The sequence below is a fragment of the Anastrepha obliqua genome, chromosome 4, assembly GCF_027943255.1.
Source record: "Anastrepha obliqua isolate idAnaObli1 chromosome 4, idAnaObli1_1.0, whole genome shotgun sequence".
Classification (NCBI taxonomy): Eukaryota; Metazoa; Arthropoda; class Insecta; order Diptera; family Tephritidae; genus Anastrepha; species Anastrepha obliqua.
This window is the reverse complement of record NC_072895.1, coordinates 56,720,192-56,745,731: the sequence shown is the minus strand read 5'-3', so window position 1 is coordinate 56,745,731 and position 25,540 is coordinate 56,720,192. Positions and strand designations below refer to the sequence as shown.

Sequence of the window (25,540 nt, the reverse complement as noted above, 5' to 3'; positions counted from 1 at the left end):
TTTGGTTGTTGTTGTTTTAACAGCATGAAACATTCTCAATAAATGTTTAAGTAATGGAAAAAGTAATAGTTATTGGCCGGACTAATTCCGCGTTATTCCGGTAACGTATCGCCGACTGTCATGTGAGCGACAGGACCCAGATTTGGCATTTATGATCAATGAATGTTATCTTACTTTTTCATCTACTTATTAGCAATATACATATGTATGTATGTATTGTATTTATATTACAACCCATAGTACGCAACCCATATGTAACTACTTTTATCAACAACACTCCGTTCCACTTTCTTTATCAACTTATGCATACCTATGCACATGCATACCTACTTACATATAAATGCATACTCCGATGAATATGCATTTTTATGTTATAGGTCTAGCCTATTTAGGCTTTACAGTTATACAAATATACATGGTGGGCCATATAGCGTTTGCTTTTTGAACCACCTATTTTTTTGAGAATGGTAACACAAATGACATGTCAAATGTGTTCATAATTTACTTAAAGGTTCGACATTTATGAAATGGGACGCTATACGCTTGAACAAAATTGGGAAATATTGAAAACCTATTTCCAAAGTGGTGAGTCTTCTTCTTCTTTTCTGATTTTTTCATCGGTGGCTACGTCAATAAGCAAAATTGTTGGATTTGGAGCTCAGAAAATCCACACGTTACTGTAGAGAAGCAAATGCATCCACAACGAGTCACTGTTTGGTGCGGTTTTTGGTCTGGGGGCATAATCGGGCCATTTTTTTTTTTCGAAAATGAGCGAGGAGCCGCGGTTACAGTAAATGGCGAGCGTTACCGTGACATGCTCAACGAGTTGTTTCCAAAAATTGAAGAGGATGACATGGACGACATTTGGTTTCAACAGGACGGTGCAACTTGTCACACTGCCAAAGTTACACTCGAACTTTTGACTACCGTTTTTGAAAATCGAATAATCAGCCGATATTCCGATATCAATTGGCCGCCTCGGAGCTGTGATTTAAGCCCGTTGGACTATTTTTTGTGGGGAGCCGTTAAGGACAAATGCTATGCGAACCATTCAGAGACGATTGAGGCTGTAAAACGCGGAATCGAAGTTGCCATTCATGAAATTGGAGCCCAAACAATCGAAAATGTGCTTAAAATTGGATTGATCGAATGGCCTACTGTGAAGCCAGTCGTGGCAGTCATTTGAACGATATTATTTTTCATTCATAAATGACAATGTTCAATCTTCAAAATAAATAAAAAAGTTTGAAAAAAATATTGATTAGTTTTTTTTTTAAAGCCGATTAAGTTCGCAAGCTCTTAAAAAAACACCCGATATACTCGAGTCAAGCTATACATACCACAAACCTACATATGTGGAATCGTGGCGGCCGCCGTAGCCGAATTGGTTGGTGCGTGACTACCTATCGGGAACACGTAGGTTGGAATCTCCGTGCAGAAAAATGATAAAAAAGGAGTTTCTAATAGTAGTCGCCCAAAACTCACGCCACAAAGAGGAGGAGGAGGTCGGCCAAAGATCCAAAAAGTGTGTAAGCGCCAGTTATACATATATATAAGTATACGAGTATAACTTGGTTGGTCCCGGATTGGAAGCCCATTGTGGACATGAAACATAATTCTTAAAACAAGCAACCGCAGCCCCCAGAACCAATTTCCTTGATCTTATATCTTATTTACGACTTGGATCAAAGAGGTCAAACTGCCATTGCGCGCGAAAGTTGATGACAAACTAATTCCGTATCTTAGGTTCACCAGATAGGGCTAGTTTACTGGGGCGACAGCCCTTGGTCGGGAAAAACCCGAGTCATTCCGGTAACGTAGAACCGGCTACTGCTAATCACATTTTCACATGCCTCATCAAACCCACTCATCTAACACCCCTCTTCCTTTGGACCCAACCTATCGAAACAGCAAGTTTCCCGGGCCTACCGCTACATGAACTAGATGAACACGACCGGTGATGTACATTGCACTGACAGGGTTTACAGGCCTACAACAACAAACCAAGTCCCACTGTATACAATCCAAAGTTACAGTGTGCAACTTTCGATGATTTGTTCTACTTTTTATCGCACGCAACTGCGATCGCTGCTAAGATCCAGAATCGCAACAAGGTTTTGAAGTCTCTATCTGGTAGTACTTGGGACAAAGCCAATCGGCCGTCGTAACCAGTGTAACGCAGTGGATGAAGCTATAGACATGCCAAAATACTGTTCTCAGGAAATCTAGAGGCTATCTTCTAATGTCGCCTATCCAACATCTTCCTAGCGAGGCGTAAATGCTCACTGTTAAGGAGCATAACACCATGCCTAGCAAGTAGTTCCTTCTGGGGTGTTACCGTAAGAACTACTTCAGTAGCCACTTGCTGAAGGCTGAGCCACATCCTAGGTACGTCCGAAGGCATCTCCATCAACAGACTAACGAGAGCCGGAAGCATGCCGAACAGCCAATGGACTTCACATCATACAGATAAGCTATCAACGACATCCACCGAGTGTTCCATACCACCTTTATGAACTTTCGCCCGTTTGAATGTCGTCGAATGTCGTTTTCGGAATCCAACCACAACCCATGGCAATCGAAAAACTTCAGCTGCATCGTGCCCTCTTCGCATCAGCATGATAGACCTTATTTAATTCTTGAGGCTCACACCACTTCAAATTCTCTTCAGAAGTACCAACGTTGGATACACCTTATTCCTATTTCCGAGCGATTCTTCGCTGAAAATGGGCAGAGCCGTTGACGAAAAATGTATATATTAGGTTTTGCCCCACGTTAATCGCCGTTCAAGAGTTGGCAAATATATCATGTACATAAATACATACATATAGGGTGGGCCATGTAAAATTTGCTTTTTGAATCGGCTATAAAAAAAAAACTAATCAATATTTTTTTTCAAACTTTTTTATTTATTTTGAAGATTGAACATTGTCATTTATGAATGAAAAATAATATCGTTCAAATGACTGCCACGACTGGCTTTACAGTAGGCCATTCGATCAATCCAATTTTAAGCACATTTTCGATTGTTTGGGCTCCAATTTCATGAATGGCAACTTCGATTCCGTGTTTTACAGCCTCAATCGTCTCTGGATGGTTCGCATAGCATTTGTCCTTAACGGCTCCCCACAAAAAATAGTCCAATGGGCTTAAATCACAGCTCCGAGGCGGCCAATTGATATCGGAATTTCGGCTGATTATTCGGTTTTCAAAAACGGCAGCCAAAAGTTCGAGTGTAACTTTGGCAGTGTGACAAGTTGCACCGTCCTGTTGAAACCAAATGTCTTCCATGTCATCCTCTTCAATTTTTGGAAACAACTCGTTGAGCATGTCACGGTAATGCTCGCCATTTACTGTAACCGCGGCTCCTCGCTCATTTTCGAAAAAAAATGGCCCGATTATGCCCCCAGACCAAAAACCGCACCAAACGATGTGAAAATCAGAAAAGAAGAAAAAGACTCACCACTTTGGAAATAGGTTTTCAATATTTCCCAATTTTGTTTAAGCGTATAGCGTCCCATTTCGTAAATGTCAAACCTTTAAGTAAATTATGAACACATTTGACATGTCATTTGTGTTACCATTCTCAAAAAATAGATGGTTCAAAAAGCAAACGCTATATGGCCCACCCTGTATAAGTACAAAACAGAAATATTGTTAGAATTTTGTTTTTATTATAATCTGGTAGATAAATAATCAGGGCGTTTATTTTTTGAATATGATAACCGACATAGTATGTCCGCCCCGGCTGTATTGTTGCATGGTTTGTTCAATCAGTCCAATTTTTTACTACTTTTTCCAATAAATCTGTCCAAATGGCGGCAATGGTGGCTTGAATATAGCATTGAATCGATTGTTAATTGCGCTGTATGGCAAGTTGCGTGGTTTTGGTGGAATTATTGTAAATTTCGCCAATATATAGCTGATTAATTTGTGCGAACAAAAATTTAGTCAGCATGGCACGATAGCGCTCACCATTCACCGTAATGCCAACTCCTTGCTCATTAAAGTAATAAGGACCGGTGATGTCGCCAGTGCTCTATGAACTGCGTGAATAAATTTATATTGTTCAACGTAAATTTCCACAATTCGGAAGCGTTGTTCTGGCGATGAACGATTCATGATGACTTGCCTAACCTTCGATTCTCAGTTGTCAAACCATAGTTTTTGATATCGATAGTTCTCATGCAGTAAAAGAACACCCGATACTTAAAATTAATGCTATGTGCATGAACCAACAGTCTGAATGCATGCGAGGTGGGGTCAATGCACTGATATATTGTATGGCATTTCATTAAGTATGTTAGTATAAGTTTTTTACCATATGTACATATATACATCTATAGCTATATAATAATATATACACGTGCTTGTTTTATATATTACACACGGGTTTATGTTTTTATTAATACACATCCGCTTAGTAGCTCCAAGTCAATTATGTAAGTGAGTCTACTACCAGTTATAGCCAAATGCTTGAAAATTGGAATTTATCTTAAGCACATCTACATGATCCCGTATTTCCAATGATTACTGCACTGGCAAAAAAAAAAATGAAAAAAAAAATGAGTGCATAGACGAAACAGAATTCAAAAAAAGCTTAAACCGGTTTGGTGCATAACAATTTTGGCCATCAATAAGTAACGTATGCCTGTACTCGTACAAAGTATCTACATTTATATTTCATTCATGGCTACATGTAAGGAAACGAATATAAAACCGACAATGACTTCAAATGAACTGCATCGGTGATGTTTTTTTTTCAAATTTGTGTCGACAACTCTCAGCGTCACAACATCAAAGCGACAGAAATGAATAAAAATGAGTTGAGAATCTGACCAACTCACAATGCAGCTCGGCAGCAACCACAACGCCACGGCCATATCAGCTATAGCTACTACTTACAACTGCTGCCCCTCTTTGGAACTGTGCTGTTGAGACAGCGGCTGGGTGGGTGTGGGCTACGCTCAGTGGCATTCAGCAATTATATCAAGCTGGCAGCATCGAGTCTAAACGGAGCTATATGCCAGTAAGCTGCCCATCCAAGCAATATTATGGCTGCGAGCGCACGCGTCTGCTGCTGCTGTTTACCCAGCAGTTGAAAAGTCTTTAAAATCCGGGTTTTACACAATCAACGACTTTGAAGCAGCAGCAGCAGCAGCAGCAGCAGTGGTACTCTTTTACATATTTTCTTTCTTCAAACTGCTTTTCTGCTTTTGGGTTGGTGTGCCGATGAATGCCGGCTATCGGTAACTGCATAGTGGGTATGTAAATACCATACAATTATGTAGAGTGGGCAAAGCAATAAACAGCTAACCAGTGAATCAGGCCAGCCAGCCAACCGACCTGTGCTTGATACTTGAGCAAAACTATCAAAACTACTAAACTCAGCGCAGTCCTGTGAAACAGCCAACAACACCCATATGAGGCGAGTAGTGCGCGCATATTGCTGCGGACTATCGCTCAGACGTGGTATCAGGCACCCAGAAGCGATCGTAGCATGCTCATTTCGAATAAAACGTGGCAGTGGGTCGCTATATGGCAGCACGATAACTACAACAGCGCTGCATTGTTCGCCTGAGACGAGGCACTGCAACGCAATGCAGCAAAAGCAAATATAAGCAGTTGGAGAATTTGCATTCAATTGGAGGGAAGAGATCGTCGTAAGCTTGTGTTGCTTTGGCATCTGCCGGTCGGTTTGTCATTTAGTTGCGTGGTTGCGTGGTTGTGTAGTGGTGTGGTGTCATTGGATTTGTTTGTGATTTGTGTAGCGATGATTATTCTTTGTCGGCGATGACGTCTCACTGAATGACGTCTCTCAGCATTCATATCTACATATACATTAGTGCATGTGCATATATTTTATTGCATTTGCTTGTAATAAAATCAAAATGCACAGTGGGTATAATAATATCATATGATGCGTATAATAATGAATGTTTCTATGCATTTAGACATTGTTCAGCTGATTGTCAAGTTAATTTATGCACGCCCGGATAGGTATCGTAGTTAATGTGAAGTCAATAGCGGGCGCTTTATATGTATAAGTTAACGGAACACTCTATTTGGCAAAAAAAAAAGTTTGCTTTTCAACATAGCCTTCGTTCAATGCATTCAATTAATTACACAGGTCTGCAAGAAAATGGGTTCGGAATGTTCTGTAAAAGTGTAGTGTCATTTCCGAAGTAATTTTTTGCGTAGAATCCGAATCCGGGGTTTAAATTGCTCTATCACGTCAGGACTTTGAGATATCCTAACCTAAAAGTGCAAAAAACGCTGTTTTTGCCCATTTTTGAGGTTATGTAGCTACGCAGATTTTGCTCCTCATCTTCATAAAAAAATAAACATAGTATTTTAAAGTATAAGTCTTCCTCTTTTAAATGCCGTTGAGTTTGCTTAAATATCTTTATTTTTCACTGACTGAAGTCTCCATGTTTTTTTTGTGTGACTATGTAATCGACCGTATCACGTCTCATGTTATCTCAATCGATTTTCGAATATCGAAAAATTCACAAACATGGAAACTTCAAAATGCGATATCTCAGTGAAAAATAAAGATATTTAAGCAAACTCAACGGCATTTAAAAGAGGAAGACTTATACTTTAAAATACTATGTTTATTTTTTTATGAAGATGAAGAGCAAAATCTGCGTAGCTACATAACCTCAAAAATTGGCAAAAACAGCGTTTTTGCACTTTTAGGTTAGGATATCTCAAAATCCTGACGTGATAGAGCAATTTAAACCCCGGATTCGGATTATACGCAAAAAATTACTTCGAAAATGACCCTACACTTTCCTAGAACTAAACGTTGTTGACCTGTGTTATTTCTCCAAAATTTTTGAATCGCCCCTCGATTTGCGCGAAATAGACATGGTCTCATCCCTGCTCTTTTCATTTGACCCCATATCTCATAAGCGAACCATTTTCTCATATTTCTAAACAGTGAATAGCCACTGGAGACCAAATCTGGAGAATGTGCTGGATAAGAGAGCAGTTTACAACCTGTAGACTCGTGCGCCATCACGTTTGTGCTGGTGGAAACAAACTTTCTTCTTCGCCAGATATTGTAATTTTTGCTTTAAGCTAAGGGGGCGTCCATAAATTACGTGAGATGTTTAAGGGGGGAAGGGGTCGAGTCAAATCTCATCTAATCTTACGTTGGAGAGAGGGGGGGTCTCGGTAAATATCAGGCAATTTTTTTTCTGATTGAAACAAAAAAAAAAAAAATACTATTTTGGTCCATTATCCAGATTGTACATGCTTAAGATTTAATCTTAAGCGTAATCGTAGTATGATTAAGATCATCCACTAATTCGTTCGAAAGAAAATAATTTCATTCATACTTCGTCGTTATACATTACTACTGTCAAACCACCATATTTGTTTTATACCAAATAGCTCAATTTAATCTGAATTTACTGTACAATGTAGCCCGTCGTTTGTTTTCGCGCCACTATCAGCCGAACGCGCGACTCGATGAACAAGAGCGTACGAGCTGAGTGGCAGCGACACACGGACACACGGATCTGCATATGATTCTTCACGACCGTTTTCTGCCACCTTCATACCCTATCACTCAGGTTGATGGACGTTTGACAATTCCGGACTTTAAAGAGCATGACGCAAAGTCATTTGCTCCATTTCTAATACGCCTACCGATTCAACCGCTAAATGCCTTCATCAGCACGCCTTATGATCTCTATTGCCCAAGTATACGTGATGATTTAGAGAAAAGATGTTGCAGTACACGCGGTATTTACTTCGCATCTATCACAAGAGCTCCAGAGCAGAGGCGAGCAGCTCACATTGCACCAGCTAAGCAAGCGCGTATGTTCCGCAAAGTGCGACCCTCACGGATTGTCACAAGACGAGCTAATGAGTTACTGTGCGCAAGTGTCAACGCCTTAGAGTGGCTAGATCAGAACGAAGTTGAAGGAGCAGATGATTTTACTGAAAATCTTATGGACATGTTGGTCCCAATAGTCTGTCTTGAAACCGCACATGATTCTCCATTGACTGAATTTGAGTAGATATTCTTTTTTTAATCGCAGTAGTTACGATTGTTAAATTTTTATTACACTTATAACTCTCAGCAATATTGATTACTAGTCTTAACTAGTCGTAAATAAAAGCACGAAGCAATTTTTTTTTCTTTTTACAATAACAATCCAACGCGTTTACATAAGAAACCAACATTTTGAAAAATCTCACGTGAGATTGGGGGATGGGGGAGGGGGAGGGAGGGTCAGAAAATTAAAAAAAACACCTCACGTAATTTATGGACGGCCCCTAATGGTAACTTGGTCCAGCAGAGTTGTATAATAGGCATTGGTGATGGGTTAAACTTTCTAAGGCGAGGTAAATATGTAAATAATATCTCGTCACTTACTTTTAGTTTTTATTTTTCTACTTTGATTCACCAGAAAAAGTTCGCTGTATAACTATACGAATTGTTAAAAAAACTCGTTGGAATTGCGAATGAATATTGTCAAATTTTAGAAGCTGCCAAACGATTGGGGCAAAGGCGCCACTCATCTTCTGAATAGTTTTTCAATATCCAAATATTTTGTAAATTGAAAAGTTTTCAACCTTTATAGGTGCTTTATACGTACGATTAAATTAAGATAGTTATAATTATTCTTTAACAAATGATTCCAACCGATTTTCTGATTAATATTCAATTTATGGTTAATGGAATAAATGCTCACATGCCGATTCGACTGGATGATTACCAGAATGGAATCGTTGGAACCATCGCTTTGCTTCGACTTTTCGTCTTAATCGTAGTGGTACTGAAAAATGTATAGAATTTTCTCTTTTTTACCTATGTATATTCTAGAACGCGGCAGCGAAACGACACTTTTAAACTACCTTATGGTAGACGACAACGCATTCCGCCGACAGTTGGTTTTACGTTACCGGAACGGACCGAATTTAAATCCGACCAAGGGCAATCAATTCAGTAACATTCCCCAAAAATTTGTTTCTTATAATTTTACAACAACAACCCGCGGTATCTAGCGGTAAATATTGACTTTTTTAATTTTCGTTCTTTGTGCAAAAAATCGGGTTTAAAGGTAAGAATAGTGTGAAAATTGAAGTGCATTTCTTTGGGATACCATCTTGTCTTATAATTTTCAGAAGTTTCTTAACTTACTCTGGTACGTTGCAATATGTCTACCAAATTTTTTACGATTTTTTCGAACAAATATAATCTGACCTCTGCATAAGTGTCTTCCAGCAGTGGAAACAAAAACTTGCATTATATCGGCTATTGGCTTTCGGCTATTGTAATTTATATATTTATTAATTGTAACTTGTTTCCTGAGTCTTTTGCTAGATGACCTTGATAACAATAGTTAACAGACTCACTGACTTAGGCAAGAATATGTAGTACATACATACATATATGTAATGTAATGTTGCTGCAACAACTACTTTAGTAAATGCAGGTAATTTTTTCCCTATCTCTAGCAGATAATAATATTGGATTGAATTAATGATTTTATTTTTAGTTTTGACAAATTTTCCCATAAGTGCGATTCACTGTGCCATAAGTTTCCTTGCACGTCTAAATGTATTGAGCGATTTCTTTCACGTGTTTTACTTTTTTCGCTTTATTTGCGAAGTGGTTCCTCGTATTTTTATTGCCTTATACTTTGCACAATGAACGTTGCGCCGGCAGCGGCGTCATTTAGTCGTTGTCGTGCTTTACAAAAAAACAAAAAACTATTAACAGCATTCGCCGCCGCCGCTTTCGAGCTGGTTGGCGTGGCCCACCCCGGCAGCCGCTTCAACTGTTGTTGTGCTATCAATAAAGTTGTTTGTTGCATGAGTATACCGAGTTCAGCGTGTGATGGCTATCTATAAGTATATATTTACAAGTACATATGTATGTATATCACATTTTTGTTATTTTTAGCTTGTTAGACTTGAGACGATGGCCTTACTAAGCAACAGCAACAGAAACAGCTGCAACAGTAGTTAGCTACGCTAAAGATGCACGCCACAGGGCAGGGTGGGGCTTTGATTATTGTTTTGATTTTAATGTTTGTGTGTATATATGTACACATATGCATACATACATCAGTGTTGATTTTGAATTCTTGTTGAATTCGTTGTAGTCATTTATTTTGCATTATGTGCACAACATTGAAAGTTGTAATTGAAAATTATTAAATACTGTTCGGTAGGATGCAACACGTGTCAGCCACTACCATTGTTTACCGTTGTCTGTCTCGTACTTCGGGGAATTTATACTCGTATTGTATGCTTTTTTTTTTGACATACCAGCTGCCTAAGTACTAAAACCGGTTGAACTTGATGCTTACCGGTGCGATGCTGAATTGCAAAGTACATACGTTTATACACAAAAACATACGTACAAATGCATGTGTTGCATTAAATAATATTAATTTTTTGCTTGCTGGTAGAGCTAATGGTTTGCGCGGAAAAGACAGATTCGAGTCGAAAGTACACGCTCGAAATATTTGATTATCACTGTTGCCGGTTACTTATTTCATTATTTTTAACTTATAGTAAAAGCTCTTCTGTACATAAAAACGCCGTTTTCTGGTTTACAATCTTGCAAAGCGGCTGTACATTGTCATATTTCTTTAGTACGAGGGTAGATCTAAAACTTGTCGAATTCGTAAAAGTGTTTATTTCTGCATTTGCATATTTACATATACCCGCACGCTTGTGTGCCCGTGCGCACGATAATTCGAACAATAATTAATATAATTCACACCCACTTTTGGATAAATGTGTGTATTAACTTGGTATACGTATTTCTCCCCCCCCCTCATTTATCTGGCGTAAATATCATGGAGATCGGATAAAACCACGGCCACTTTTGATTCGTCTAACCGTCTGATCTTACAAGCTATAACTCGTGAAAAAATTTAAATGTTTTTGCGAAACTCCGCAACTTACCTTAATACACGGCAAGTTTATGTTAAAAATAGTCGAAATCGAACGTTAACCACACTCACCTACCATATAACGGTGATTTACTTAATTGGACGTAACCGAGATACAGGCTGCCGAATAATATCTCGTCAGGTGCCTCTGTTTTCCGCACACCTTTTCCGGTTTTTTAAGCCAAAAGAAGCCAGACCATCTTCTATTTGGTCCTTCTACCGGACACGAGGACGTCTTCTTCGCCATCGACCGCCAATTACCGTCTCAAATACCTTCTTCGCCTAAGCAGTTCCCTCCATACGAACGACATGACTCAGCCATCTTAGTCGCTGCAAGATGACTAGTATGACTATGTTAATACCTCCGTAAAGCTCATACTACAGCTCGTGGTTCATTCGAATGCGATAACCGTAATCTACGCGAGTAGGGCCAAAGAACTTGCGAAGTAACATACTTTAATCTCGAAAACTGCAAGAGCGGTTGCATCTGATTGTTTAACTGTCCAGGCTTCAGCGCTATAGAGAAGCACCGGGCTGATGAGCGTCTTGAGACTATTGTTTTCGTTCGTCGAGAGAGGTCTTTACTATTGCGACTCCCTGCAGGACGCAAGCATTTTGGGTTTGACCTCGTTTCCCGCCGGACCCAATCGTGCGGACTCCTTTCAATAGTCATAAAAGGTGCGGAGATGTCCCGCTTGGAATGCTCTTCAGAATATGCAAGGAGCTGGACGTTTTATTCTACCCTGCCCTGCGAACCACACTCTGCAATGACAATGGGTCATTTTGTATGAAACCTTAAGGGTCATCAAAAGGTTCGCCCTTTTCTATTTTGATGGAGCTTTGTGGGCTGCTCAACGTCATTCTGCACAGCCCCATCAGCTTAGCACGGATACCGAACTCAGACATTATGCGATATAGTTGGTCGCGAATCGGGCTATCAAAGGCTGTCTTGTAGTCGACGAATAGTTGGTGCGTGTCAACTTGGTCCTCATGGAGTTTGATATGTGATTTCACCTTACACGGTCAGCAAATATCATGATCCAGTATTTCTTCTGAAATGAGGCTGGATTTTCCTCATCATCCCCCGCTTAGCTCCAATTCTGTGTTGCTGAAAAAAATGCGTTTTCAAAACATCTATTGTATAAATTTCGAAAGTAATATACTATTTTTATATAAATATATATGTATATCACCCTAATGCATGTACATATCCATATGCGTTTATAAATATAAAATATTCGACCGGCCGGTCTACCACGCGATTAGCTGCATTGTATGTAAGTTTGTTACAATCCAGAATGTTGTCGCATCTCAAAGTCAACAACATTTCATTGACCTCATTGACAGCGTTACTGGTTTTCTGGTTTATGCACATTATTTATTTTTCGCTCCTAGTCCACGTATGCGTATTTTTGTTGATTTGGCATTGGTTTTATTGGGTTTATTGTCGCCCTGATTGGAAAGTGTGGTTTATATTTACTTGAATGTGTATGCAACCAACTCTTGCCGCCTGGCAAATTTTTAAATATTAATCCATTTCAGGCCCTCAAAAAGCTTGCTTGACTTCAAATACTGGCACTATTTATTGCTTACTTTCATTGGAGAGTTCCCTGCAGTGTGTTATGTGAACCTTAACTTTCTTTATTGTCACCGAACTAATACATATATACCTTCTGCTCAAATATGAACGAGACGGTATCAATAAAACGGTTCGCGGATGACATATGGCAAAAATAAATTTTTTGTTTTTTGGTAGGACTATTATAAGCTTATATGGCAAATTTCAGCGTGATATGTCACATAGTTTGTTTTCTGTGCTACTGTAAACAAGTCAAGCTCGAGTGTGTTCTTCGAATTTAACGATGGAAATTCAAAGAATTTGTTTGAAATTTTGTTATTCCAACAAAATATCGGATTCAGACGCCTTAAAAATGTTGCAGACAACCTATGGGGACTCTGCTCTATCGCGTGCACGTGTTTTCCAGTGGTACAAATCGTTCAAAGAGTGCCGTACATCGGTTGAAAACTTGCCTCATGAACGTAGTCCAGCAACATCAGTAAACGATGAAAACATCGGAAAAGTAAAGGAAATTGTGCTTGAAAATCGCACAAGGCGCAAAATCGGTTAACGCTGAATATTATTTAGACGTTTTAAAGCGTTTGCGCGAGAACATTCGTCTTAAAAGGAAGGAATTGTGGGACAACAAGTCAGGGTTCTTGCATCACGATAATGCACCAGCTCACACATCACGTCTTGTTCGCGATTATTTGAACAAAAATAATGTTAATATCGTTCCGCAAGCCCCGTATTCGCCTGATATGGCTCCATGTGACTTTTTCCTGTTTCCCAAGCTCAAGTTGCCGCTCCGTGGAAAATATTTTGAGACAATTGAAGTCATAAAAGAGAATTCGAAGAACACACTCGAGCTTGATTTGTTTACAGTAGCACAGAAAACAAACTATGTGACATATCACGCTGAAATTTGCCATATAAGCTTATAATAGTCCTACCAAAAAACAAAAAATTTATTTTTGCCATATGTTATCCGCGGACCGTTTTATTGATAACGTCTCGTTCATATTTGAGCAGAAGGTATGTATAACACTTAGCAAGGAAAAATGCGTGCTTTGTTAAAAAAAAATTATCTATTTTTCATTGAGGCATTCATAATTCCGCAACTTAAAACAAAATCTTAAAATTAAAAAAAAAAATTATAAACCAGCGCTTACACCCTTTTAAGGGTTTTTGGCCGAGACCCTCCTCCTATTTGCGGTATGCGTCTTGATGCTCCACAAATATAGCGAACTACAGTTTTAAGCCGACTTTTATAAAGAGCTTTCCACCTTAGCCGAATAGGTTGGTGCGTTACTACCGTTCGGAAGTGCCCAGGCTCGAATATCCGGACATGAACACCAAATGATAGAAAATGTTCTTTCTAATATCGGTCGCCCTCGACAGGCATTGGCATTCGTGAACCTGCTTCATTTCTATGCTATCAAAACTGAAAAACGTTATCCTGATCGTCTTTGCGGAAGCTGATCTTAATACAAAGCCGGATGCATTACGGTAGCCACCCAATTTGTTGCTGCGGTCGAAGTGGATCCTGTCTTAAATAAATAGGCTAAAAATATCTTTAAGTTTACTTATTAAAATGTCCAAACAAGTTCACAGTTTGCATATAAAGTTGCAGTAAATTTGATAAATTTTTAGTAAGCTTATAACTTTTTCTCTTCACAGGACGCGGTTACCTTGAACAACTGCGAATATCTTATGAAACTTGATTACAGTGTTATTGATTTAGATAACACTGGCGGCATACACAGTACACGCTATCCCCCACGCATATTTATACCTGAATACGAACATGGCCACGACACATCTGCAGGCAGTAATTCGAACGTGCTGAATAGTAATCTCGAAAATGGGAATAGTCCTAAAGGTGACTCGAAAAGCGTCAAGTCTAGCCCAACTAAACGCAATACAGCTAAAGCCAATAGTGGCAGTCCGAATCGTGCTATGGTATCACCTCCCCTTGAGCTTCAACAAGCTACAGCTGATAATGACATTCTTAACATATCGTTCGGCAGCGATAGTGACTGTAGTACAACAAGTTCATTTGTCTCCATTCCAGCGAAACCTCCACGGCCACATACTCAAATGCAGCGCACCATTTATGAGGATTTGTATGATGTGAGCAAAATTCGCGAATTTATAACATATGCTCGATATGCGCGTTGCCGCCAACGTTTCGTGGTGCCAGTCATCCTTTTTCGTGGCAAATTAATTTGTCGCTCGGCCACAATTTCTGTGCTGCACGAAGCTTATAGTCGTTACGCTTACGATCGCATAACATCAAGTAGTGGTACCGATGCACAACAACGTCCTAATTACGATGAAAATTCTGAAGCTTCTGAGGATTCATCATTGACCATCGATCCGAAGGTACAGTTTTCCTATAGCGAAGTAATCAAAAGTGATGTTTCGCTGCTAAATACACTTAACGTCAACACAATCGCTGATTTGATGGTAGAAAAACGGAAGGTCAAATATTTTATGACGTAAGTATTTTTAGTTTATAAAAATATTTTGAGTTAACATTGTGTCAAAAACTAAATTGTACCTAAAACTGTTGATGAATGGAAATCACAATAAATTCAAAAACAATCCAATTCCCATGGCAGTCGGTTGTACATACCGGATTGACTCGGGTTTCCGTGACCAAGGGCTGCTACCCTAGTCAACTCACCCAGTCTAGTGCGCTGCACCTCACCCTTCCTTTATCGTCACTGTAACAGCTCCATTCAGCAAGGCAAGTTTATTTCTGCTGAATAGAGCTGCTGCTTTGCTTCCGTTGGATGCAATCAGTACAATTTGTGATTCCATCTTACGAACTGCAAAGCACCTAAGCAGCTCTTAAGTTGGCATCACCCGTTGCTCTGGTTGCATCTAACCAAAGTTGAGTTGAAGTGGATCTGTTTTTGGCAAACGCTGCAGGAATAGACGCCCGATCCTGAGAAAAAAAAATTGAAGTAACCTTGCTGCATAGAGTTGCTCTAGAGAGGACAGGCAAAGAGTGGGGTTTAATGCACTTAGTAGGGTTAGTTTACTCGGACAGCAGCACTTGTTCGGAAAACACTCTAGTCATTCCGATATGTAGAACTATGGGAATGCCGGGCGAAGATCATCAGTTTCCTCATAGAACCCGCATTACATTGACATAATCACAGTCCAGATATAGTTGCAGATTATATTCCTACCTATTTAGAATCGAACCCGACATACTCAACATATCATATGACCGGCATATGAAGGTACCCCGTTCGACACTAACCACCTATTCTCATGTCCTTTTAAACCAACTCATCTAACGCCCCTCTCTCTCTTTTGATCCGCGCCATCGAAAGAATTTTTCTAAGGCCTACCGTTCTTGTATATAAGAGGAGAAGTTACCCTTTCCTAGGAAACAAAAGGGTTTTATGCCTATTAGTGGGGGGATAGCCTCTTTCTTAGCTAATTTATCTGCCATTTCATTCTCAGTATTTCATATGATCAATGGAACCCTTAAGACACGTATCTGGTTGTTCAGGCGTAAGATATTCATCTTATCAAGCACCTGCTTTGATGTAACTGTGAAAGAGTTGAGAGCCTTGATTGCTGGCTGGCTATCGGTGAGCTATGATTCTTTTGTTATAGTTGCGTTTAAGGTTAAGGGGGGGCTAAGGGATAAACGCTAAAAAAAACACTTTTTTCATGAATTTATTGTAGCGAAACGGTTCAAGTCAGTTTATTAAAAGTTGTTGCATATTATAAAGTAACATTTCAAGAAGATTTGATAAAATTTTCATGTAAAAATATTGCAAAATGAGCGAATGAGAGCACATTTACGTAGACGTCTTTTCAAAAATACATTTTGCAGTAGTCAGCATATCTCAGCGTAGAATCATCTGAAATCAAAAAAATCGAATAATTTAGTTAAAGTATGAGTTAAACTTCCCCCCAACGTTTATTTTGACGATTTATTTTCATTTTCAGCCATTTGGTAGTCGTTTGAAGTGAAAAGTGATTTTTGACGAAAAATGCCGCCATTTTGTAGGTGTAAAACCACCTTAATGTAAAAAAAAAATGGCGAAAAAAAAAACGTTGGGGGGAGGTTTTTTATATATTATGTAAAATATGTGTGCAAAATTTCAAAAGGATCGGTTGAGTAGTTTTCAAATGCCAATGACTACGCACTTTAAAAAAAAAGGTTCGAGAAAACCGCGTTTAAAGTTTGTAACGGACTACGCGCGCATCTGCTGCGTCTCGGCAGATGTTTGAGACGGCTCGGCTTTATGCTCTATAACTTAAAAAGTTTTGCTCGGATTGACTTAAAATTTTAACACGGTATTTTTGAAATGTTTTACTACAATAACATGGAAAAAAAATCGATTTTTATCCCTTACCCCCCCCTTAAAGTGAGCACATCTTTCTATTACGTAGACTTCCGCTTCAAATATGTATATTTGTATTCTTGTCTTATAGTCGGAGTTATGCTACCAGAATGTCACTCCAGAAACATTCCTTAAGAGTTAGTGGCTAGCTGGTAGTGATTAGCTTCTAAAAAAACAAGCACCAGTTATGAACAAACCGTACTCTCCTAACCATTGAAATTTATAATACGTTCTGCCATGTAAGGGATTTGATGATGATGATGGTTTTTGGTGCAGTGCCTTTCGGTGATATATTACGGTAACAGTTTCCGAAGGACTACTAAAACCCAAATAGGTATTAAAATCTTACATGGCTGGGAACTGAATTAATATAATACGAGTTCTGAATAGTACTATCAGAACTGTCTGTTGAAAAAGCCTACAGTTTTTTTATTTGAGGACTGTTCTGTGTGACTATTTACTTCATGTTTAGGTCAGGTAAAGCAATATAGTTAGATCTCTCTGTTTACCTACATACATAATATATATGTATGTATATTACTCCCTCAGGGTCATGCGTATTTAACACAGTTTCTGTTTAAGTGTTCTTTTTGTACGCACCTTATTTACATTTATTGCATTTATTTTACATATTTCGTTTATTATAGTGTTTCTTCATCGGAGAAAGCCGATCCTGCAAATCACTACGACAATTTCAACATACTGTCCCTGCCATATCCCGGTTGTGAATTCTTCAAAAAGTTCCGCGATAACAATTACATGGCTAATGATTTACAATACAATTGGGAACTGCCATTTAATGATGCCAACATCAGTATACCAAAAATTGGACCCGCAATGGATCTCGATATTAACTGGGAAGACTACCAGAAATGGGATTTGGTGGAGATCACACAAAATTACCTGAAAGCAATGCTTAAGTATTTGCAAGAAGAGAATAGTGGTCTTTTGGTGCATTGCATCAGCGGCTGGGATCGGACCCCGCTATTCATTTCTTTAATACGTATTTCGCTTTGGGCGGATGGTCTCATTCATCAATCACTAGATCATATGCAGATCACATACTTTACATTAGCCTACGATTGGTATTTGTTTGGTCATCAGCTTCCTGATCGAGAGAAACGTGGCGAAGATATAATGCTTTTCTGCTTCCACATGCTAAAATTTATATCTAGCGAAGAATATAGTTTAGTGGAGCATAGGTAAGTGCATGGGCTCTGTACATTTGGTTCATTCACGAGTGAATTGACAAGGCACGAACTTTTATTTCAACTCGCGAACTGACAACAAAATTTTCAGTTTATTGTAAATAAAACTTAAATTATATAGTTTATAAATTGGATTAGGGAGTAAAATAAGATTTTACAGATCGGGGAAAACTGAAATTACTGCTTGCAGAATATATTTTGATTTATCTAATTTTATATAAGTTCGTGGACTAGATCTAATGTTGAATGAGTATTGAGAAATAGACTAATCCGGTTTTTCTCAATAACTTATATTAGCATCGTAAAGTATTGCTCAAACAATTTATAGTTTATGTTTGTTGGCAAGGTGGCAAGAAAATGTCGATAAAATCACAGAAATAATAGAAGTTGGCCGGCATGTTAGTAGTCATATAGCATCTCCTATTACCTAAAGATCGACCATAAAAGTACGTTCACATATGCAGTAATTAGAAATAAATCCACAAAATTAACGGACGGGTAGCCACATATGGCAGATTACCTGCAAATCTGACAACCAGATGTCAATACTTAAAAGGTTTTTCTTCATAGAAATTGTTTTGGGGGAACATTTTGGAGTTTTTGGTTTGTTTAATTATTATTAACGATATAAAGAAAAGACAAGAAGAAGGATTACTAATTTAATTGCGCAATTGGCTTGGCTGCTAGTAATAGACAGTTGAAGGAAATCCTTAAACGAAGTCAACTAACATATTACATTTTATAATAATCAATAAAGGCCAAAACGTCAATGGACGCACGCTTTTTTCTATAATATGACTGCACAATTAATAATATCTAACAAAAGTTTAATTAGAATTATGTTTACAAACCTCTTTTCATTGCCGGCATCCATTTCATTTAGTTTTTCCTTTGACGTTTATCTTCACATTCGTAAAAATAATTATCGATAAGACCACTGTATTTAAAAAAGTATCTATTATTATTGCACAAAAATAATGGATTCCTTTCCATCCATCCATTTAAATCCATTTTTGTTTAAAATATTAGGAGAGATTGACTTAACTAGTTCTTGTAGGCAGTATAATCAAGTCAAGTATATTCGACTGGAAATGGGACTAATAATACGTTCGCATATGCATTAATCACCTATAAATCCACCAAACTAATCTACCCGTTCACATATGGCAGATTACCAGCAAAATTTACAATCAGCTGTCAATACTGCTTTGAGAGGTTTTTATTAATAGAAATTATTTTGGTGGAATATTTCGGTGTTTTTGGTTTCTTTAATTATTGAAAAACGATATGAAGAAAATACAAGGAGAAGGAATAGCTAATTTAACTGTGCAATTAATTGGCTGCTAATAATAAACGCCGCCGTAGCCGACTGGGTTGGTGCGAGACTACCATTCGGAATTCAGAGGGAACGTAGGTTGGAATCTCGGTGAAACACCAAAATGAACAAAAAGTTTTTTCCAATGGCGGTCGCCCCTCGGCAGGCAATGGCAATCTTCTAAATATGTTTCTGCCATGGGAAAGCTCCTCATAAAAATATCTGCCGTTCGGAGTCGGCTTGAAACTGTAGGTCCCTCCATTTGTGGAACAACATCAAGACGCACGCCAAAATAGGAGGAGGAGTTCGGCAAAACACCCAGAAAGGGTGTACGCGCCAATTATATATATATATCGGGTGATCAATTAAGAGGAGTTTTTTTCATTTGCGTTTTTTTTACAGATCGCGCGCGAGTTGTGGCAAACTGTCATCGTGGATTTGTTGAACAGCGTTTGGCATTTCATCATGGAAAGACTCACACCGCAACAACGTCTACAAATTGTTCAACTGTATTATGAAAATCAGCGTTCTGTGACAAATGTTTTTCGTGCGCTTAGACCGCATTATGGTCAACATAATCGGCCTGCCTTAAACACTATTCGACATACCATCAACAAATTTGAATCCGAATATTCATTGGTGGATAATTCTCGACCGAATAGACCACGTCCAGCAAGAAGCATTGAGAATATAGCGGCAGTAGCAGAGAGTGTACGTGAAAACCGCGATGAATCGATTCGGCACCGTTCTCAGCAACTTGGACTGTCGTATGGAACAACTTGGTCAATTTTACGGAAGGATCTTCATTTAAAAGCATACAAAATACAGCTCGTACAAGAACTAAAGCCAAATGACCTTCCTGCACGTCACCGTTTTGCTGATTGGGCTCTTGAAAAGATTGAAGAAGATCCGCTGTTTTCGAGCAAAATTTTGTTCAGCGATGAGGCGCATTTCTGGCTCAATGGTTACGTCAATAAGCAAAATTGCCGTATTTGGGATGAAGAGCAACCAGAACAGGTTCAAGAGCTACCTTTACACCCAGAGAAAACAACGGTCTGGTGTGGTTTATGGGCTGGTGAAATCATCGGTCCATATTTTTTCAAAAATGATAATGGCCGCAACGTAACTGTGAATGGTGCTCGCTACCGTACCATGATATCGGACTTTTTGCTACCTGAAATTGAATCTAATGATCTCTACGACATTTGGTTTCAACAAGACGGAGCCACTTGCCATACAGCTCGTGAAACAATGACTTTATTGAGAAGTCATTTCGGAGAGCAGCTGATTTCACGTTTAGGACCTGTGAGTTGGCCACCAAGATCTTGTGATATCACACCTTTGGACTTTTTTCTTTGGGGATTCGTGAAGTCCAAGGTCTATGCTGATAAACCAGCTACGATTGAAGCTCTGGAAGCCAACATTACGCGTGTTATTCACGACATACCAGTCGAAATGCTCGAACGAGTGATTGAAAATTGGACCTTCAGAATGGACCACCTTAAGCGTAGTTGCGGCCAACATTTGAATGAAGTCATATTCAAAAAGTAAATGTCAAAGAATGTCCTTTCAAATGATAAATAAAGGTTTTGAACATAATTTACATTTTTGTTTTTTTTTTAACTATTGAAAAAAGCACCTCATGATTGATCACCCGTTATAATAATAAACAGTTGGAGGAACTCCGTATGCGACGTTTACTGAGGTTGCAAAAAATTATGGCAGCAATGCGCATGGGATATTCTATATTACATTTTATAATAAGTAATAAGAGGTCAAAACGTTTATGGACACACGCTTTTTTCTGTAAAATGAATCCCTAATTAATAATATATAAAAAAAATTTTATTTGAATTATGTTTAAAGACCTGTTTTCTTTGCTGGCATTCGTTTCATTTAGTTTTTATTTTGATGTTTCTCTTTACATTCGTAATATTAATTATCGATAACACAGAAAACACAGTTTTGTATGTCGAAAAGTATCGGTATTATTTAGGATTATTTTATAATCTCAGATTTTAGGAGAGAAATTTTGTATAGGAAATCGCGCTTTTTAATTACGGATTTTGAGTTAAGTGCGAAAAGTAGATCATCTACTTATATGTGAACGTATTATAACCAATAACCCAATCTCCGGAATGAGCAAATTACCATTCTCCATTTTCTCGATTTTATTCATTTATTTATTCTTAGTAAAACTAGAAATACATGATTTCTTACATACAGGGTGGCTGATGAAAGCCGCTACCAAAAAAAAATTGAATAACTTTTTTTCTTTTTAAGTTATCTGTTCCATTTTTGTTTTAATTTACAGATTGATCTTTAAAATTTATTAAAATTGATAACTGGGACACGCAAACAAGAATTTGGATAGTCCGCCGCTATCACGCACTGGAGTCCGTAGTTTTGGTACAGAGAGAGTACAGGCGGATGTTTGGCGGCGATCCCCCGAGCAGATGGACCATAATGAGACTGGTGAATAATTTTGCTGAGCAAGGAACAGTCGCAAGAAGGCCTTATCATCGAAACCCACCAGTTCGGACGGAGGAAACGATCGCTGCTGTAGCTGCAGCTATACAAAGCAATCCAAGGGTTTCAACAAGAAGCTTATCTGCTCAACTTGGTGTCAGCCGACAGTCTTTGCAAACAATAATGCACAAAGATTTATACTTATTTCCCTACAAAATTCAAATGGTTATCAAACTGAATGCAACAGACTTGCCGATTCGCTTGGAATTTTGCCAGAAGATCCTGCAAATGGTGGAAGAAGACCAAAACATGTTAAACTGCCTTTTCATGTCTGATGAGGCCCATTTCGATTTAAACGGCAATGTGAACAAACAAAATTGTCATGGAGTACTTCTAACCCACAGATACTCCACGAGACGGAATTGCATCCTCTTCGCGTGACAGTGTGGTGTGCGGTTTCTTCACGCTGTATTGTCGGGCCTTATTTTTTTGAAGAAAATGGTCACACCGTTACGGTTACTGGAGACCGTTATTTGAAAATGCTGAAAGAATTTTTCTATCCAGAACTACGCCGAAAGAGAATTCCTTTCAACTCTGTGTGGTTTCAACAAGATGGTGCAACGTCTCACATAGCCCAGACTGTTATGACAGAGTTGCGACGAAAATTTCCCAATAAACTGATTTCAAGAAACTCCGAATTTCGTTGGCCCCCCAGGTCGCCTGACCTTACTGCACCTGACTTTTTCTTGTGGGGTTTATATAAACAAGAAGTTTATAAAACAAAGCCAACAAATTTGGATGAACTAAAACAATCCATTCGGGCAACAATTGCGGCTATTCCTGTCGCAACTCTCAAAGCAGCAATGAACAATTTTTTACTAAGATGCCGCACTTGTGTCAACGAGCATGGGGGGCATTTAAATTCAATTATTTTTAAAACTAGTTAAGCTACATTTAATAAAATTTAATGACCTTCAACTTGAAAAAAAATAAATGAATTCCATACACTAAAAAAAAAGTTATTTGAGTTTCTTAATGTAGCAAAATTCATCAGCCACCCTGTATTACAATAAAAAATAAAAAATTCACGGTAATAGTTCATAGTTACATATCTATAGAATTCATTTAGTGACAAGCTTTGTCATCATTTGATGTCAAGTTCTCATGAGACCTTTAGTGCATAGAGAAATTAAACTTACTAATATTGTAGAAGCGCCTACGGCTTATATTGATCCAAGGCTACAAGAGTACACCTGTGAACGAAGCAAAGGATGCATGACCGTTCGATGCTACAGACCGAGAAAAGCGAATAGGTTCAATCGAATCCAGCTTCATCCTAATTTATTGAGGGAGCCGTTTGTTCTATTCTAACCAATAAAATGCGCCAGTTCTTCTTCAATTTATCACGTTCATCCTATACATTTCAAAAAATTAGTAAATATTTTGAACAACAGTATAAACATAAATTCAAGTAAAAATCTGGAAATTTTGTTTAAGATCCATACTGCAATTTAATTTGTATATTAATAAGCCAAACAGTAGTAGCAAAAATTTGGCAAAATCCAAAAAGCACAATTTTCATCTTATACTAAAGAAATTTTCGATATTCAAAACTATTATTTATCTTTTTAAATTTTCAAAACTACCAACTGTTGAGTATGTTTTTCCACTCCTATTCGTTTCGCGACCTGATTGTATCTTAATATTCCACTATTTTTAGGAAACGAACAAAAACAACTAGCAGTAGCGGCAGTGTCAACCCAGTTTTAGTGAAGCCGGACGATGATGCAGCTCTGCGAGAGTATGTTGTCCATTTTTTTTAATTTGCCCTTATTTAGTAATGCAATTTTTCTTCGCAGAGATTTGCTTGCGGCCGCCGCCGATCATGACAGTAACGATAGCTATTCAAATCCTTCCAACTGTGATATGGCAGTAACTGAAAACTCGCCTTATTCTTCTCCAACACAAACAACAACAAACAATACTGCACTCACTAGTCGTTCGCCAAATCCTAAACGGTATGTACTAGCATACATTTAACTGGTTTTAACCTACTTTTAAAAACATGATTTTGGTTTTAACACATTTCATTAATTTCGATTCTAGCTTACGGACTAGTCCTATATCGGTGCCAGGCGGACGTCAACGTAAAGAATCATCATCATCGAATGGCAGTTGGAACATGGTTACAGACACTGGCTCCATAGATTCAATTGTAACGGGGAGTTATATGCGTAATTTCGTGGCCCAGCGTGAGGGCAATTGTGATGGAGGTGATGTATTGCCAACAACTACCGAAGGGATCGAGACTAACAGCGAATTAGCGACATCGGGGGAAACAATGCCGAATCGGAAAAGACTTCCAACGCAGTAAGTATTTATGTAGGCTTATATAGTGAATATTAATTTAAAATTTCCTTTATTTCCATTAGGCGTGAAATAAATTTGAATGCTGTCCGGGCTACGTTTATCCGCGCTTATGGCAAAGGAGTCGGCTTGAAATTCAGAGAGGGTTCAAGTATGACTATCGGAAAGTTAATTGGTACCCTGTTTTAAGGCGGATGGAACAAAACACGCGTATATACATACATACATACTTACACTCAAATACACAAACACAAGTTTACCAACCAAGAATAACTCATTTTGTCATATTGTTATGTTAACTGTCTTCAAGACAATTTAATATTTGTGGAGTGATACATACATATGCACATAAATTATAGGATAGAAGATTGCTTCCTTGTGATTATTAGGCCAATTCAGACATCCATGTGTATCAGATTTTGAGTATTTTCTGAAAAACATGTTTTTAAATATCCTCGTTTTTCGTTTGTTGGAAAATGTGCATAATCAGATGCAAGAGCAAGAAAAATTTGTACTTTTTTAATCAATTAGGCGATATACAAAACGTTTAGTGGGAAGTACTAAATCGTACTGGAATCTTAGTTGAAAACTTTAGTTTGAAAATAACCACCATTCACATTTCTTCATTTTGAAATTGTTTAAGGCTGAAATATTATTAAACTGAAGAAACCTAATAAAAAGTAAAAGCTAAAAAATTAGCACACAAAATTGAGTGGACAGTTGAAAGACCGGTAATGTTATTATAGCGACAGTATGATCATGATTAATCATTAGTTGACGTGACCGTCAGGTTTAAATTATCGTAAAAAACCGGATTTACTAAACATTATAGTTGATCGAGGACTAACTGCCGTCACATTCCAGAAGAGTTCATTCCTGCTGCAACAACAATTATCAGCTCATACTTGTCTCGAGGGAAACCAAATAATGTATCACCATCTCAATTCGAATATTAATAGTTCAGAGGGTTCAGATTCGCCGACATATGAGTAGCATACATACAACAAAACTTTGTTTGCGGAACTGAAAATGGCGAACAATTATTCTTGAAATATTATATTATAGTAGCTATCCTTGGTTTTGTCCTTGGCTGTGTAACCAACAAAGGTATTTTGTTTGGCGTATTGATTTCTGCTTCCCGCAAACTTTAATTTTTTTTCCAAATTTCAAAGAATTATGAATATTGGTCATTTTGCTTCAGTTTTTGTGTTCAACGCTATTTTTTAAATTATTTCCTAACCTATATTAGGTCTCATTTTCCCGGAAATATTTTTTTGAAATTTCAGGTGGTGTTTATTTATTTCCGTTACACTAGAACTTAGCCA

General features: G+C 38.2%; 1 protein-coding gene across 1 annotated transcript in view; it reads left to right on the top strand.

Moving 5' to 3' along the window:
* Positions 1–24,895, top strand: part of LOC129243830 (myotubularin-related protein 14) — a 39,567-nt gene extending 14,672 nt beyond the window's left edge. The window contains exons 2-7 of the mRNA XM_054881170.1: positions 14,164–14,984; positions 17,504–18,058; positions 23,569–23,649; positions 23,708–23,866; positions 23,955–24,218; positions 24,281–24,895. Of these exons, the coding sequence (XP_054737145.1) occupies positions 14,164–14,984; positions 17,504–18,058; positions 23,569–23,649; positions 23,708–23,866; positions 23,955–24,218; positions 24,281–24,404 (2,004 nt within the window). The 3' untranslated portion in view covers positions 24,405–24,895. The remainder of the gene's footprint in view (positions 1–14,163; positions 14,985–17,503; positions 18,059–23,568; positions 23,650–23,707; positions 23,867–23,954; positions 24,219–24,280) is intronic.
* The last annotated feature ends 645 nt before the right edge of the window (positions 24,896–25,540 follow it).